Source organism: Dromiciops gliroides, chromosome 1 (genome assembly GCF_019393635.1).
Source record: "Dromiciops gliroides isolate mDroGli1 chromosome 1, mDroGli1.pri, whole genome shotgun sequence".
Classification (NCBI taxonomy): domain Eukaryota; kingdom Metazoa; phylum Chordata; class Mammalia; order Microbiotheria; family Microbiotheriidae; genus Dromiciops; species Dromiciops gliroides.
In genome coordinates, this window is record NC_057861.1 from 399,923,796 (window position 1) to 399,939,011 (window position 15,216).

Genomic DNA, 15,216 nt, shown 5'->3' on the forward strand with positions numbered 1-15,216 from the left:
AGGTTACAGAAAATGACTATGAGTGTCAGGAATTCTTTTGAAAAACAGTTAATGGTGTCAAGGAAATTTAAGGTCAACAAAATCTGTGTGTTTAGTTATATTGAGAAGAAAGGGAGGATCAAAGAAGGAATGGGACCTTTTCCTGGAGTAGACAGGATGATAACTGACAACAGAGAGAACCTGCTTAATTTTTGTTTTGCTTCTGCTTTCACTACTAAGAGAAGATTCAAGGGAGTAGAGAGGGAAGAAGGTGATTGAGGAAAAAATCTTTTAGAGGAGATAGGATCAAGTGCACATGTATAGGGCTTGGGCTTGTCAAGGGGAAGGGCTCTCCCTCTGTCAGAGACTAGGGGAAAAAAAGGGAGTGGAAGAAACTGTCAAGGAGTTTCAAAATGAAACAAGAGAGAGAAGAGGAAGTACATTTTGAATGGCCTCAATTTTCTCAGTAGAGTAAGAGGCAAGGTCCTTGGCTCGGAGAAAGTTGGGAGAAGGAAGAGTGTGGGAAGAGGGAAGAGATATGGAATCGCTGCTGTGAGATCTTAAAAAGGAATAAATTAGGGGGAAATTAGGATTAGATTAAATTAGACTAAATAAGGAATTAATTAGGAAAAGGACTGCTCTCAGGGCTTAGCTCAGTGCCCAGCACATAGTAAATGTTTGATAAATGCTTGTTAACTGACTGTTGTGAGAGCCTACATGAGGTGGGATAGCATGAATTTGTAGTATCCTCTGTCAAAATAATTGTGAGACTTCCTCTGGCTGTATTTAGCAGCTCATGTGTAGGAATAGTATAAACAGATGGTGAGAATAATCCAGAGCCAATATTTGGCAAGAGATAAGTGGTAAAAGGACAAGGGCACTAAGATTTTGAGAGCAGAGGATGATGCAGAATTGAGATGACTAACTACTGGCTTGAGAGTAAAAAGGAAGAGAAATTAACTCAGAGATGGGTAAGATAAAAGTCGAGAAAAGAATTCCTGGAAACTAGGCATCGGAGGCAGCTCTAATGCCTTCTCTTTCTCTGGACTCAATGCTGGGACAAAATGAGGCACTCCCAAGTCATTGAACATTTAACATAAGGAGGTATACTTTGCCCTAACATAACAAGGATATGTAACAAGGATCCAGTGACTTCTCTGGATGTGGCTCCTCATCTCCATGGGGAGATGCATCTGGTCATCAGAGCAGGATATGGTGAAGGACGCGTTGACTCACATGGTCTTCAGAAATCCATCAAGTCTGAGGGGCCCCGACTGCTCACATCTAAGATGTGTGTATGTCAGACAGGTACCTGGGACAGCACCAGCTCCTTTTAAGGGAAGCTAGTCCCTCAGGACTAGAATCTGAACTCCCTGGCCCTCCTCTGTGATGGACACAAATTCTACTGGGAGATTTGCTTACTGTAAGACCCCATTGCAAATGGAATGAGGAAGGAAAAAGAAATCCCCTCCCCTGCTGCACTCTGGAAGAGGTGTCAAAGAAAAGGTAAAGAGTGATTTCTTCCCAAGAGTTGAGTTGTTCCTTCCCAGCTAGCTCTCTTTTCGATGGCCAGGGACAGCCCTCTTCCTCAGAACTTTCTCTTGCTCTTGAGAAGTCAACCAGGAGAGTGATTCTTCAGACAACCAATAATTTGATGCCCCAGAATTTTGCCCAGTTGGGTGAGGAATTCTTCAAATGTTCTAAAGAAGGAGGGAAGTAGAAGAAATTCTTTATACTTATTTCACCTTGACCAAAGTCTGAAAGGAAAAACCCGTTTATAGGGAGCAAATGGCACTGATCAAAGCCTGAAAGGTGTAAACCATTATATCATAGTAAGTTAGATTTAGAGCTAGAAGGAACCTGAGAAGTCAAGTACGACTCCTTCATTTTAGAGATGAGGAAACTTGAAAACTTGAACTGATTTGCCCAGGGTCACACAGCCAATGTGTGCATCCAAGGAAATTCTGCCTGATGTCAAACTTAGAACTCTATCTGCTATGCCCCACTGCCTTCCAAATATCTCAGTGACTCTGTTACCTTCTCCTATATCCTGTAATTTCATCAAGTGGGTTTTGTTGTTATTGTTGTTCAGTCATTTCAGTCATATCCAACTCTTTATGACCCCATTTGGGGTCTTCTTGGTAAAGATACTAAAGTGGTTTACCATTTCCCTCTCCAGCTCATTTTGCAGATGAATAAACTGAGGCAAACAGGGTTAAGTCCCTTGCCCAAGGGTCACACAGATAGTAAGTGTATGAGCCCAGATTTATACTCAAGTCTTCATGACTTCAGGCCCCAGTGCTCCATCAAATTCACCATCCAACTGCCCTATCAAGCTGGATAAGAGGATTCAATTCATCAGGGGTCCCCAATCATTTCCCTGCTACACTATGCATTTTGGAAAAGCAGTCCAGTCTGGCTAACAGAATCCAAAGGCAGTAGTCCCATCCTGTGGCTCCAAGTGACTGGTTGACTTCTCTCCTTCTTAAGTTACCCCATCAATTTAAATGAAAAAGACAGTAAGAGCCTCTCAGTAATAACTCCTCACATTTATATGATGCTTCAGGATTTGCAAAGTGCTTTCCTCACCACAAATCCAGAGTTTCTAGAGTGAGTACTGTGATCCACATTTTACAGATGGAAAAACTGAGGGCAGGGGTGTTAACTGACTATGGTCTCTGCTGGAACTCTGTCCAGACCTATTTCCACTATCCCATGCTGCCTGACTGTAGCTGTGGCTTGAAGAAAACAAGAGAATGTAGTTGATAATTCCATAAAATGATCATGAGCTCCTAGCACAGTATATGCACATGGGGAAGATTATGTGACTATGCAGGCTGAATCTAAATACAATGGCACTGTGATTTTTCTTTTCTTTTCAGAATAAGCATTTTGAGTCAAGACTTTCTCCAACAAGTATATCATTTCATCAGATTGACATGTAATCAATATGATCCATGGGGCTCCAGGCTCACCTGGACCCAGATTCATTGGTGGGGGTGGGGAGAAGCCCAAAGAGTAAGGTCAGACTTTTTTCTCTCTGGCTCTGGTCCTACTGTCATATTAATTCTGGGAAATTTTTAGAACAAAGATGAGTATGGCTAACATCTAGAATCTCTCCAAAATGTGAGTGACAGGGTCCCTTTTAAAAAGAGACTCAATGTACAATACGTATCAGGTAGAGGATGTCCTTTCATTTCCTATATCACAGAAAATGTGTAAAATGTAAAGAACTCGAAGGCATAAAAAAGAGGAGTAGAAAGCACACAACATCTCATTGAACAGGTTTTCATTTTTGCCTCGGTCCTATAATGCCCAAACAACTCACAAGTTCCTAACCTCTGGCCAGCTGGGGCTGGGGCCTCTAGACCAAAAACTCTTCACCTTTCTTATGTTGTTGCCTCTTTTGGTAGTCTGGAAAAGTTTATTGATCCCTTCTCAGAACTGTGTTTTTAAATGTATATTATATAATATATATCTAATTATATAGTAAATATATAATAAAGAATATAAAGAATAAAGTAAATGGATAATGCACATGCAGCAATTTAGAAATCATAATACACACATATACACATACAGAGATTTAGAAATTATAATTATATTGACAGTTATTAAAATATTTCCATAACAAGTTCAGGGACCCCAGTTTAAGAACCCCTTTTTTGGTCCTTCAGCTATAGAATATCTTAGTGACATCCATGCTCTCCTATAGGATCCTTACTGTTTCAGAAACCATTTCCCACTGAAGAGCTGGCATGCAACTCAGGGCCTGAGAAGATCTCAGCCTCCAAGGTTATATTGGCTTCTTGATAAACGTCACCATTGCCCCTGGATGGCAGGGGAGTGTGAAGAGAAATGTACCTTCCTCCCCCCTTCTACCTTTAGTGGAAGTCCAAGGAAGAAGCAGACAACCCTAAAAGACAGGACTGCCCATAAAGGAGCAAGTGTTTCCATTTCCAGAGATTTATAGACAAACTCTCCTGACTCAGGAGAGTCTACCCTCTTAACTCTAATGGCCAATCATCTTCTACACAATCCAAGTCACTGGGGAAAATGAGGAGTTGCTATGTCATTCCAACAAAGTGCATGCCCCCGAGAAAGACCCCTGAGTCCAGCTCAGGAAAGGTGCCCCTTTCTGACAAAGGCCCAGGCCCTACAATTTCAGCATGAATTCAGGGACTCATGTGATCAGGAAAGGCAACCATTGCAAAGTAGTTAGCCTTGGAACCATAAAGAGCTGAGTTCAAAACCAGCTTCTGACACATATTGCCAAGGGGACAATTCACTTAAGCTCTCAGTGATGAAGGCAACATTCTTAGAGAAAAGTGTTAACCTGCATTAGAAGGTGAAAGTTTCTTTATCCAGGGCTTCCCTCTACCAAAGAACCCACAAGTCCAGTCCCCATCTCTTCCCCTTGAACACCATACCTCCCATTTAATACATAAGCATTCACTGAGAGACACCATGATGCAATAGATAGAGGGGGGTCTTGGGATTTATATCCTACTTCTGACATTTTGGCTGAGTAACCATGAGCACAAATTGGCATCTCCTACTCCAAGCCCTCTAAGATTGCTGATGAGTCACTCTTCTGCAACAAGGTAGGAAGTTTCTTGATCAGGAATTCCCTAGATTGATGAAGTCACATGTCCTGAGTCATAATCAAAAAGCTTCCACTTGCTTTTCCTGCCCTAATTACAGTGAAAACTAAAACACAGGAAGGGTCCTGTGGCACCAAGTGAACTTTAAGACTAAATACATTTTTAAACTAAAATGGTCAGGTGTTATCCGTTGAAGGGGAGGGGAGAGGGGGGGGGGAGGAAGAGAGGGGGGGAGGGAGGGAGGGGGGGAGGACACAGAGGGGGAGGGAAGAGAGGAAGGAAGGAAGGAAGGGAGAGACAGAGAGAGAGAAGAGCTTATCTAAACTTAAACTCTAATTAGGATTGTCAGTCTTAAAATCTTTTTTTAAAATGGAACTATCAGAGAAAAGAAGATGGAGCTGAACTCTGGGTTCAGATTTAGATCTAGGTACAGGGCTGCTAGGTGACACAATGGATAAAACACCGGCCTTGGAATCAGGAGGACCTGAGATCAAATCTGGCCCCAGACACTTGACACTTACTAGCTGTGTGACCCTGGGAAAGTCACTTAACCATCACTGCCCTGCAAAAAAAAAAAAAAAAAAAAAAAGATTTAGATCTAGGTAAACATGGCCAAGAGAAGAGTTGTGGGGTTTTGTTTTCTTGTTTCATATTCTTTTCAGAGGCAGAGTGGCCATGGGGATAGAGGGCTGGAAATTGGAGTTATGGAGACCTGGGTTCAAATCCTACCTCAGATACAAGTTATATAACCATGGAAAAGTCACTTGATTTTTCTTAACTTCAATTTCCTCATCTATAAAATGGAAATAATAAAAGCTTTAGTACTCACCTCACAGTTAGTTTGGGGGTGTTTGTTGGAATTTTTATTTAAGGATCAAAAGAAATTATGTATGTATATAAATGTATGTATGTGTGTATATATATGTATATGGATGGATGGATGGATGTAAGTAACAAGTGGTATATAAATTCTATTATTTTGGGTTTTTGTTGTTTTTCTCCACCCCATCTGCCCCATCATGGGTAAAATGAAATGGGAATCCTTTCACAGTTATGCATCCTGCTTTAAACCATAAGGCAAACTTTGGACACATTTCTGAAGTCACGCAATGACTTGGTCCACACTCGTGTAATTCTTGCCACACCCCAGAGAGAACCCTGCTGGGAATGTGCAATCAGCCTAATCATGTTTTAGTAATCCTTGGCTGGGTCCTGTATTATTTTGTTTTTGACATTTAAAACTTTTATGAACTAAACTCTGAAAACTTATTTGCCTGCTTGAAAAAAAAATGTGCTTTTCCCCCTTTTTTCTTCTGCAGTTCAGATACAATCTAGTCACACTCTCCAAGGTGCAAAAACCTCTCTAAGCCTCTGTATTCCACCCCAAAAGAACAGAACGTGAACACTTTAAGATGTGCTAGGTGGCAAGAACAATTTGTATTTGGTCTTGGCATCCCTAGCGGCCTCAAACAACCCCTTGCACCATAGAAGACACCTGATAAATAATTAAATTAAACCAATTTCTCTCATTGTCAGTTCTCACCAAGTTTCTGAGTTAAAGGATTTTTCAAAGTCACTCGTTTTATTCTCTCTTGCTAGTTCTGTCTGGAGAAACTTTAAGGACAAGCCGGGTGCTTCCTGCTATCCCAAGCCAGAAAGGACCCACCATCCCAAGAGGAGAGAGGGAAGAACTTTCCAGAACAGCATCTGATGAGAAATAGCCATGGGCCATTGGTTGCAGAAATGTGCATTGAAGGAAGAGCCAGAATGAATACAGCATAAATATTTTAAGGACAACTATCATAGTTCATAAGAAAGATGCATTTATAAGCTGTGTGGTAGTAAGCCAGTACATATGGGTTTTTTTGGTAACTTCACATTCTCAACTCTAAACATAATACATTTTACCAAAAAAGTATTTGGAAATTCATGGCATATAAACATGTTTTGTAAATTGTAAGTTTGTGAGTTCCTGTGATCTCCACATAAAAAAATAGTGTAAATATATATTCTCAGTGGCTCATGTGATTGGGTTTGCTTTGTAGAAAGCTTCTTGATTTTGTTAAATTACTTCTCTCAAGTAATATAAAAGGTCAATATGCTTTGCTGGCTTTCATATCATAAAGATGTTCCAGGCTGGACTGGAAAAAAATTCATCTTGAAGATTGCCTTAATTAAAATTAATAGCTACTCAAAGTTATTTTGTGCATTTTGATTATGGTATATTTTGCATGGGCAGTTAAATGGCCACAGTGGATAGAGCACTAGCCCTGAAGTTGGGAGGACCTGAGTTCAAATCTCACCTCAGATACTTACTAGCTATGTGACCTTGGGCAAGTCACTCAACCCCAATTGCCTTAAACATTGGGGCTCTCTCCAGTCATCCTGATATGGCTCTCACCACTGGACCCAGATGGCTCTGAAGGAGAGTGAGATTGGTGACTTTGAACAGCCCTCTCTCATTTAAATCCAATTCATGTAGGTCGTGACATCACCTCAATGTCATGGTCTCCTCTGAGAACAAAGGACAAACAACAATATTTTGCATACATAATCATCTCATTTAAAACTTTATGGGGAGTTGGGGGCAGCTAGGTGGTACAGTGGATAAAGCACCAGCCCTGGATTCAGGAGGACCTGAGTTCAAATCCGGCCTCAGACATTTGACACTTACTAGCTGTGTAACCCTGGGCAAGTCACTTAACCCTCACTGCCCTGCAAAAACAAAACAAAACGAAACAAAACAAAAAAAACTTTATGAGGCACAGATTATAAGCATAATTATCCCCATTTTGCAAATGAGAAAACTAAGGTTTAGAAAAGTTAAGTGACTTTCCCAAGGTCATGTAGCTGATAAGGGAGGGTAGAGCCAGGGCCACAACCCAGGTCTCCAACCCTGAGGTCCTGCCTACTCTCTCTCTAGTTATTTAAAAGGAAGTCAATAAACTCCTTGTAATCAGAAATTGCTTAAGACTTAAACATGCACTTTCTTCTGAAAAGTAAGTACCTCCTAAGACGGTCAGTTTCTGGCTAATATCAAGTTAATCACTGTTGAATTTCCTCAACCAATTTTGTGTCTTTATTTTGTTATCACAGTATTTCCACCTATTGTCATTTTCAGATAGGAACACTTTTTTCCAGTATTGAATAGAGAGTATGAGTTGGAAAAGTAGATATCCTGGTTAAACAGAGGAGAATGAGCATTTCCCACACATTCCTCAGATAATGGATATCTTGCCCAATTCCTTCTCTCATTTCAAAATAAGAGACCCAAGCCACTCAAGACATCAACAAATTCTGGAGCCAAAGCTGGCAGCAGCAAATCTCCTCCCCACCAGCAAGTCGTTGCTGCGGTCATTTGTTCTCGCCTTTTATTGTTGTTTGGGGCTGTGTCATATGAGGGAGCATGGCAAGCACTAAGAGCCAGAAAGGTGACAGTAATTAAAGGGATGGGAAGATTAAGGGAATTCAGTGTATCTAAGCGGAAGAAAAAAAACAAAGGTGAAAGGACCAGCTGTGGTCCTGCTCCACAGAGGGAGAACTAGAGGAGATGGGAAGAAGCTGCAGTCCCATTCCAGTGCACGGAGCCAGCCTCAGGCTCTCACAGGCTACCACAGGGGAGGGCAAGTTCTGGCCACGACTATGAAATGGGACCAGGCCAAGGAACAGACTGTGTGTCTGCCATCTGAGGACATCAGAAAGTCTGGGCACCAGACGACTGGGCACAGGGAGATGGATTTTTTTTAAGCCACAGGAACTTAGGAAGATTGCCAATTAAGGCAAAAACAAGAGTGATCTGGACTGGTGGAGGAGATCCCTGAGCAATAAGATTCAAGCTTCTTGAAATACAAAGGATTTAGGCTAAACATTGGCCTTCTTCGTGCTAGAGGTTGTTACTGCGATAGACTATGGGATAAATGAGTTGGTTTCTGTAATCCCTTTCAGTGCCCAATACCTAGGATCTTCTGATTCTGCCTCATAGTATCACAGATATGGAGTTAGAAGCATCACTTAGTCCAATTCCCTTGTTTCTTGCCTGAGGACACTGAGGTACAGAGACTTAACCAAGCTCACACAGGTAACAAGAGGCAGAAGTAGAACTTGAGCCTGCGTTGTCTGATGCCAAATCCAGAACTCTTGCCACTGTACTATGAACTCAACAACAAGAGATAAGGAGTCACTAAGTAAAATGCCAGCAGGGCAGCCATGTGACCCAGTGGATAGAGTTCTAGGCCTGGAGTCAAGAAGATTCATCTTCCTGAATTCAAATCTGGCCTCAGACACTTCCTAGCTGTGTGACCCTGGGCAAGTCACTTAATCCTGTTTGCCTCAGTTTCCTTATCTGTAAAATGAGCTAAAGAAGGAAATGGCAAACCAATATCCTTGCCAAGAAAACCCCAAATGGGGTCATGAAGAGTCAGACATGACTGAAATAACTGAACAACATAAAATTCTAACTTCTGGCTTCTCACAATATTCTACTCCAGTCTTTTTTGTCCCATACCTCACTCAACGCACTACAGTTCCAGAGCTATTAGAATTGAATAGGGGGCAACTAGGTGGCGCAGTGGATAGAGCACCAGCCTTGGAGTCAGGAGTACCTGAGTTCAAATCCAGCCTCAGACACTTAACACTTACTAGCTGTGTGACCCTGGGCAAGTCACTTAACCCCAATTGTCTCACTTTAAAAAAAAAAGAATTGAATAGACTCAGGGGCAGCTAGGTAGGTGGTGCAGTAGATAAAGCACCGACTTTGGCTTCAGGAGGACTTGAGTTCAAATCCGGCCTCAGACGCTTGACACTCACTAGCTGTGTGACCCTGGGCAAGTCACTTAACTCCCATTGCCCCACAAAACAAAAAAGAATTGAATAGACTCCTACATTAAAAACAAACCTTGTGCACAGCAATTTGGCATCTCAAATACCTGTTGGTGAATTAAAATAATCCTTCAGATAGATGCTAAATTTAAAGTGGGATCCAAGGCATACTGAATTGAAGGACAAAGACTGGAAGAGGAAGAAGCATAAAATTTCCTCCAGTGTAAATTTGTTGTCTTTATTATTCTGTTAAGAACTTCTCATGTAATCAGATTGTTGCTTTCTTCAGAAGACTCAATTTCTATTCATTACAGTGGCATTCAGGCTTCCCGCTTCAGAGGATCTTAGGATTGCTGCTTTATGTTCCCAGTTTAGTAATCAGAATGTTACAGAATATGTAACATTCTCTCCAGGATATTCTCCCAATTTACACTTGCACTAGGAAGTTGGGTCCCCAGAGGGGAGCTCCTCTCCCATTATAAGGAGGCCCCTCTACAGGCAGATCTCTTGAACTTGAACTGAAATTCACCCAAGCTATTTGCAGCCACCAGAGTCATAGCCAATCCATTTATTGAGCTAATCCTGCTACTCACACCTCTTGACCCAATCAGAGGGACACTTCCACTCCACAAAAGGATGAGGGGATAGACACATCTTTTACAGTTAGTTTAACACTTTATTGACACCTTCTGATTATGTTGTGGCCTTTCTGTCACTATGCCAACTTTTGTGGGGGATAAGATACCACTCCCTTTCATATGGTATATGACTGTGGACCCAGGATTCCTCTCTCTGCCCAGCCAATGAATATAAAGGCCATTAACTCAGCATCCTAACTAACTGATATTACTGTCAAATAGAGCAAATACTGGGTTTTCTCTCATTGAAATAAAATATAAAATCTCACACTCGCTGAAATTCAGCAAAGATTTGTTGAACACCTACTATGTACCAAACAGTGTGCTAGCCACTGGGGATGCAATGACAAAAATGAAACACTGCCTGCCCTCCAAGAGCTTTCATTCTTCATGCTTCCATAGGAATTTACAATTTACAAAGTGCTTTCTTTTCAATAACTAGTGAGATAGATAGCATGAGTATTTTTCAGGTGAGGAAATAGACCTAGAGAAATGACTTGGCCAAAGCCACACAGCTAAAAGGCACAGGGAGTTGGTATTCAAACCTAGTTCTTTTCTGATTGTGAGTGCAGGGCTCTTTTTAGCCAGGGGTGCATTGGTTGTGTAATGGGTGATCCTCATGCCTTGGAAACAAGCCAGAATGCAATGCTTCCCACCCTGTTGATTAGGGGTCACATCCTGCTCCCTGGTGGGAAGGGAGCCGGGTTCTGTTGAGAATGCTTCTCATGAAGGGAAATGCTTATTCTGCTCTGTTTCACCAGGATAGAGGATTTTCCTTGGAGATAAACACTGGCACGTTGCCATAACAGTAGCCTGCATTTCTATAGGACCTTACAGCCTGCAAAGCACATTCTTCCCATCATCTCAGGGAGGGAGGTATTATAAACATTCTTGTCTTACAGATGAGGAAACAGACTAAGAAAGTTGAAAGAACTTGTCTCAAAACAGATGGCTAACGTTAAGAGGTGACTGAGCCAAGTTGTGCCCTCTTCTCCTAGCTAGCTGGTTTCTCTCTGCTTGCTCACAGTAATGACAGACAAATGCAACCAACCCACTACTAGGCTACTTTCATGTATACTAGATGTGATGATAGCATTTGTGATGATGATGATGATTATAAAAGAGTACACTGCCCCCCCCTCCATATCCTGCGGCACCTCATACCACAGCCCCAAGCCATTTGGAGTGCACAAAATTTGGAGCATAAAATATCTTCCCTTCTGCCCACCCCATCTCCTCCCCAAATCCCTCACCTCACCCTAAAGCCACCAGTATGGAGCCCATGCCCCATTCCCAACACCATATGAAACCCTCCAGAAATATCTTCCTTACACAGAAATCCTCCTTACCCTGTCCTGGAGGCAACTCAGCTGAGAAGAACATTTGCTTGCTGGCACTAGGGCCATCTTATTCCAGTGCCAATCAGGATTAGAACACACTGTGATTTTAAATCAGGTGAGATCAGGTTGCAATCAACAGTGAGGGCAGAATAGTTCTCATAAAACAAGAGATTATTACCTCCTACCCACCTTCACTCCCAGACAAAGCTCCAGTCAACCTTAACCCTCATTTGAGTAGCCTGTAGTCAGCTTAATAATGAAAACGGCAATTAAGCACTTTTCCCCTCTGAAGTGGAATGTTATTTTCATTGTTTTTCTGTTTATCTTAGTCTTCATCACCAGGTCCAAGGGCACATGATAGATTTTTTTCTTTTTTTTTTTATGGGGCAATGGGGTTAAGTGACTTGCCCAGGGTCACACAACCAGTAAGTGTCAAGTGTCTGAGGCCGGATTTGAACTCAGGAACTCCTGAATCCAGGGCCAGTGCTTTATCCACTGCGCCACCTAGCCGCCCCACATGATAGATTTTTAAACATGATACACTATTCCCTGTCAAAGTAAGGCTCCATGATGCTTTGTGGACTGAGTCTGCAAAGTCACAGGTACTTAAAAATTCCCTTGTTTTCCAAAGTGGGGTTGCCTTGGGCATTTGTGGAAAATGTCAAAGGATACCAGGGCTTTTCACTAAACTCACTGAGGTCCAGGTTAGGTGCATTAACTCATTCCCAAAGTCACTTGGACTAAGATTCTCCCAAGATTTAGCTTCAGTGCCTTTTTTTTTTTTTTGCATGGCAGTAGGGGTTAAGTGACTTGCCCAGGGTCACACAGCTAGTAAGTGTCAAGTGTCTGAGGCTGGATTTGAACTCAGGTACTCCTGAATCCTGGGCTGGTGCTTTATCCACTGCGCCACCTAGCTGCCCTCAGTGCATTTTGCAAAGACCTTCGTTCTCCTGGAACTGAGACAATATGAATAGATTTCTGTGCACCCAGCTTGGGACTTCTAGCTCTAAAGAGGCACAGCTTCCTTCTTGGGACAGATTTAGAAAATCCCCACCAAGTTGCAAATGAAAAATCCAGTCCTTTTTCAAAAAATAAGCACAATCTTTAATTCTGCTGCTGTGCCTCAAATTCAAGATGGGCAAGATTATGTTCCCTTGGGAAAGTATATGGTCATTCTTCAGGTGCTCTTTGAAAATCAGCCCTGAGACACTGGGTTTAATTGGCAAAACTAATGTTTCAGGAGGAGGAAGAGGAATTGTCCTTTAGTTATTCACTCATTTCTGACTTTTCATAACCTCAGTTGGGTGGTTTCCTTGGCAAAGATAATTGGAGTAGTTTACCATTTCCTTCTCCAGCTCATTTTAGAGATGAGGACACTGAGGCAAACAGGGTTAAATGACTTGTCCAGGGTCACACAGCTAGTAAGTTTCAGCAGTAAGAATTGAGCAATTCAGCGTTTTTGCTCTGCTTCTGGTAAGAACTGTCAAGCTCAGACTCAAAGCTAACTATTAAGAAAGTAGAAAGTGAGTCTGGCACAATGTTGCTAGAGTGACTAACTGACTTTGGGAATGAAAATGATACTTTAAAATCAATAAACCTTATCTGGACCTCAAGCTCCTGAGGCATGGATGCACAAGCCCATAGACATTGGCGCCAGGACTGTGAAGTCCCACTGTCTCATTCCTGAAAATAAAGTTTGCATTTCTATTAGAACTATAATTTTTTCAACACAAATCCTGTCTTGGCCTGACCCTAGTCTGAGGACAGCTGTGTGCTCATCTGGGTAGCTGATCTCTTGCCAAAGCAACCCCCGGAGACCGAAGGCCAGGAAATCAGTAAACAACTTTTACCAAAAGTTGTGAGGGTTTCCGTTCAGATTTCTGGACAAGCACAAAGCGGATTCACAGGCATAGACAATTTTCTAAGCCAATGCTTGGGGAGTAACAGGAAATAATTTACTGGTATCTGAGTCCTTAGTGAGAATTTTTTTAAGTGATTATTAAATTACCCTGAACATGCTAAATGCGTATGACAGGCTCCAACTTCTTTGCCTTGAAATTAAGCAGGAGATCTGATACTTTTTTGTGAAATCTGTGAGATTAGCTGCAGCTTAGAACAAATCAGTTCTAACATAATTCACAGCTGTGCAGTGCTGTCTTTACAATAACTCCCAGTTAAGGAATATTATTCCCATTTTACAGATGGGAAAACAAGCCCTGAGAGGTTAAATAAGCTGCCCTTGGCTGTGTAGTTAGTAAGTATCTGGGGCAGGAGGAATGATTGAAATAGAAAAAATACAGATTTCCTGATTTTAGCTTCTGCTCTCCACTCACTCGATCACACTATCTCCCACAAGGATGAAGACATAAAATTCCTATACATCGTTGTTGTTCCTGTTGTTCAGTCATTTCTGTCATGTCTGACTCTTTATGACCCCAATTGGGGCTTTCTTGGAAATAATACTAGAGTGGTTTGTCATTTCTTTCTCCAGCTCATTTGATAGATGAGGAAACTGAGGCAAAGATGGTTAAGTGACTTGTCCAGGGTCACACAGCTAGTAAGTATCAGAGGTTGTATTTGAACTCAGGGAGATGCGTCTCCCTGACTCCAGGCCCAGTACTCTATCCACTGAGCCACCTAGGCTCTACATCACTTAAATGCAAAGGAGTCAATACAAGCAATGCTTATGAGCTGAAAAGGGCTAGTTTTAACCAGATATATAATAGTATGTGGTATGAGATTTTTTTTAACAAATGGAGACTTTTCAGCAATCTATTGCTTATCCTTTTAGCACTCATATCTACCCTGCTCCTAGTTCAACAGTATTTAAAGATAGAAGGCCCCTAAAGAATTATTTAGGCCTGTACTTCCAAACCATTGGCTCTAAATTTCCAAAACTAGTATACCTTTATAATGTAAAAAAAAAAAAAAAAGCTTTTGTCAATCCCCACATGACAGTAGCAGTACCATCAGTACAGATTATGATTAAGAAAATACATGAAGGGGCAGCTAGATGGCACAGTGGATGGAGCACCGGCCCTGGAGTCAGGAGTACCTGAGTTCAAATCCGGCCTCAGACACTTGACACTTACTAGCTGTGTGACCCTGGGCAAGTCACTTAACCCCAATTGCCTCACTAAAAAAAAAAAAAAAAAGAAAAGAAAAGAAAATACATGAGGGGCAGCTAGGTGGTGCAGTGGAGATAGAGCACCAGCCCTGGATTCAGAAGGACCTGAGTTCAAATCCAGCCTCAGACACTTAATACTTACTAGCTGTGTGACCCTGGGCAAGTCACTTAACCCCCACTGCCCCACAAAAAAAAAAATGTGATGTTGAAAATAATGACTATATCACATCACCTTTAATTGTGGGGGGCAGCTAGGTGGTACAGTGGATAGAGCACTGGCCCTGGACTCAGGAGGACCCGAGTTCAAATCCAGCCTCAGACACATGACACTTACTAGCTGTGTGACCCTGGGCAAGTCACTTAATCCCAATTGCCTCACCAAAAAAAAAAAAAAAAAAAAAAGAAAATACATGACAAAAAATGAATTCAATAACACTTTTAGTTTATGTTTTATTCATCATAAGAGCACCTTCACACATTTGAAAAATAATAGTATTTTCCTGTGTGAGACAAACTATATACACACTGTACAGAGGGTTTGTTTGCATGTTTGAAGATCCACAGAGCTCCTCCATGGGTTGGGAAGCACTGATTTAGTCTATTCCCACCCCAATTTTACAAACGAATAAATTTGAGTTCCAGAGAGACAAACACACTTTGCCTAAGCTCAGGCAAGTGACAAATAGCAGAAAAGGGATTTGAATTTAACC

The 15,216-nt window shown here is 41.7% G+C and overlaps 1 protein-coding gene across 3 annotated transcripts in view; it reads left to right on the top strand.

The window, feature by feature from the left end:
* Window positions 1-6,745, top strand: part of ANKRD55 (ankyrin repeat domain 55) — a 128,189-nt gene extending 121,444 nt beyond the window's left edge. For all 3 annotated transcript variants that reach the window (XM_043974967.1, XM_043974982.1, XM_043974992.1), the window contains one exon: window positions 6,183-6,745. In XM_043974967.1, the coding sequence (XP_043830902.1) occupies window positions 6,183-6,304 (122 nt within the window). In that variant the 3' untranslated portion in view covers window positions 6,305-6,745. The remainder of the gene's footprint in view (window positions 1-6,182) is intronic.
* Window positions 6,746-15,216: the final 8,471 nt, after the last annotated feature.